The sequence below is a fragment of the Lipotes vexillifer genome, unplaced genomic scaffold (assembly GCF_000442215.2).
Source record: "Lipotes vexillifer unplaced genomic scaffold, Lipotes_vexillifer_v1.1 scaffold680, whole genome shotgun sequence".
In the NCBI taxonomy this organism is placed as follows: domain Eukaryota; kingdom Metazoa; phylum Chordata; class Mammalia; order Artiodactyla; family Lipotidae; genus Lipotes; species Lipotes vexillifer.
In genome coordinates, this window is record NW_006780838.1 from 2,206,540 (window position 1) to 2,209,568 (window position 3,029).

General features: G+C 57.9%; 1 protein-coding gene across 1 annotated transcript in view; it reads right to left on the reverse strand.

Moving 5' to 3' along the window:
* Positions 1-2,469: 2,469 nt before the first annotated feature.
* DOC2B (double C2 domain beta) overlaps positions 2,470-3,029 on the reverse strand; it is a 23,993-nt gene continuing 23,433 nt past the window's right edge. The window contains exon 9 of the mRNA XM_007454232.1: positions 2,470-2,606. Coding sequence (XP_007454294.1) covers positions 2,470-2,606 — 137 coding nt within the window. The remainder of the gene's footprint in view (positions 2,607-3,029) is intronic.

Below are 3,029 nucleotides of genomic sequence, written 5' to 3' on the forward strand. Positions count from 1 at the left end.
TACCCAAGTGCACCATCCTCCACTCAGGCTAGCTGTCCAGGAGCCCCACCTCCCAGCCTGACTGTCCCTGTGGTCAGCTGGGACCATGGTTAAGGACCAAATCTGCTCTTGCACAGTCTAGGGCAGTAGGAGGCCTTGGACTAGGTGCCAGGTGTCCTGGGTTCTTATCGCAGCTGGGTCCTGTGTAGGCCCCTTCTGCTTGCTACTTCTGTGGTGCTGAGTAAGTGGTGCTTACTTCTGTGGTGCTTAGTTTCCCCATGTGTCTAACAAGCAAGTTGTACTAGGTGAGGCTCTAGGTGTACTTCTAACTTGGCCATTCAGCATTTCCGTGTGTTTACAGGGAATTCGTGAAGCTCCTCTCTCAATGAGAAACCTGCCCCCCACCCCAAAGGCAAAGCTAAGACGATAACCCAGAGCTCACCCAGACACAAGGTTCCTCATAAATAGACTCAGCCTCTCTGAATCTCCTTCCTCATCTGTCAGGTGGCAATGGCAGTTAAACCCATCTCACAGGGCTGTGAAGATTCATCAAGACGACAGTGGTTGTAAAACCCTTACCACACACAAAGCCTCCTTAGGGAAAACCAGGACTCCCTGACCAGCAAAGTTTGCCAGGTGCTGTGTGGGGGCTGGAGTCCTGTTTCCCCTGCAAAATGGAAAAAGGCTGATGGGCACTTGGTGGGATTCACATCATCACCCCAGGCCTCAGATGGTAATGTGCTTTGTGTCTGCAGCATAAGGTCTAGCCCCAGTGCCCCTGTGAGCCCTGTACAAGCGTTGGTGTGGGTGTGGTGTCCAGAGCTCTGGGCTGGAGGTGGTGGGGCAGGGGCCATGGAACCTGGTCTGCCCCAGCTGTGGTAGGGCTGGAAGGCCTCAGGTAGATCACTTTCCCTCTCTGGGCTTTGTTTCCCATCAGTGCAGTGATGGGTTGAGCACAGTAATTCCTGGGTTCTGCATTTGTTCATCCAGCGTTCCTGAAGGCCCCTTAGTTGGCAGGAAAAGTTTGGGGCTTCAAGCCTGGGCCCAAGGTTCTGATGCCCTCAACCCATTCCTGGAGACCTTCACCCAGCGTGCAGGGGGCTCTCTCAGCTTCTGGAAGACAGAACCAGCCCTTCCCAGAAACGAGGCCCTGGACTGCTGCTGAGTACTCCTGAAAGGGATCTCAGTAGGGCTAGGATGCAGGGGCAGCCACCTGGGGCTCCCCACTTCCCAACCGTGAACCCAGAAGGGCCCTGGGTGGGGGAAGGGGAGAGGAGGGTAAGGACAAGGAGGACTTTTTGGTTCTTTTCATGCAAAGAAAAACAGACTCTTTCTCTTCTTGACTGCAACTGACCTGATGCTTAAGCTTGGAGCGAGAGGCAGGATCCATCCTCCAGCTTCCTCAGGAGGAGAAAGATCAAAGGTAGGCGAGCTGGGTCTGAGAACTGAACTTGACCGTGCACCAACATCAGTTTAAGCCACTCCCCCTGTGTCTACAAGCCCAGTTGGCCTGGCAGCTAGGGGTGGGGTGGGAGCAGGACTGAGTGCTGTTGCCCCTAACAAGCCCTGCTCCCTCTCCCAGAGAGACCCTGGGTCCCAGACAGTGCCCCTGGCCCAAATCACCTTTCCCCTCCAGGCCTTGTATATGGTTCCCACTGCTTACACTGCTCTTCCCCCTTTGTCTGCCTAGAAACTCCACTCACCCTTCAAGGCCTTGCTAAAGCATCACTTCCTCCAGGAAACCCTCCCTGCTCTCCCAGCCGAGTCAGCAGAGTCCACAGAACGTGCAGGTGGGTCAGGCTGGCCTTGGCATTCCTCACAACCTCATTGTAATGGTTTGTTTCCAGCTCCCTGACTAGATGGGGATCTCCCTGAGGGCAGGTCCTGGGTCTCATTCATCCCCAGGGGCCTGTGGGATCATTGAGTGAAGCACTTGGCCTGTGCCCACGTTCACTGGGAGCTCCAGGATCTTTACCAGACTCCTGGCTCGCAGGTCAACTTTTTCCCACCCACCCAGTCATGCCAGAGATGAACAGATGTAATCAGAACCTCCTTTTGGGAATGAACTTTCTTCAGAGTCCTGTCTTGCCCCGGCCCAAAGTCTCCTTCTCTTACTGCCCCTCTCCCTGATGGCACCCCCGCTCTCTCAGTCTGGGGTCCCCTGCGACTCACTGCTGACCTCTAGTAGGGTCCTTGTCTTCTGGACCGCCCCATCTACTTCCTCTGGGTGGGTGCTGAGGCCAGGGTCCTCTTCTTCCACCTCAGGCCCCAGGGGGGCAAAAGCAGGCCCAGCTCTCTGCCCCCGCTGTCCCTCGGAGGGGCTGGGCCTTCCATGGCCTCTAAGCGGGGGCTGCAGTGGCTCTGTGTCCAAGCAGGCGTCCTGGATCTCCCCAAAGATGGGGGCGAGGCCCTTAGTGGCAGCTGAGGAAGCCCAGGGCCAGGCCTGTGCTGGGCCGGGCAGGGGTGGGTGCAGCGGGCAGGTGGGGTGGGTCAGTCGCTGAGCACGGCCCCCGGGAGCTCGTTGGTGAGCGTGTGCCAGCGCTCGATCCGCTTGTCCTTGTTCTTCAGGCAATCAAACCAGTGCTTCAGGCGCTCGCCCTTGGCATTGATGCCCAGAACCACGCCGCCTGCAGAGGGGAGCCGAGAGGCAGCCGGGACACGGTGACCTCTGACTCTCAGGGTCTCTGTGGAACCAGTATCCCCTGGCACCCCTCCCAGACTTTGTGCTCCACGGCCAGACTCTCTTCCCTGCCCACCTGCTCTGAGGGTGGACAGTGGTCTGACTGCCACACTCTTGGAGCCCCCACCCCCACTCCCCCAATCAGGGTTCAGGGATCCTGCTCTTCCTTTACCCAGGACCAGAGCAGTACCTGCGGGGCAGCACAGTGGCTTGTGTTGGTGCCAGGGCAGCTCCACTGTGCACAGCCACCAAGCCCACCAGAAATTTGGGGCCACAAGGGCTCAGAGTCGAGCCTGAGGGGCTGACCGTCATCACCTCTTACCCCTGCTCCACCACAGACTGCTGTGTGACTCGGCCGGGCCTCTTTCCC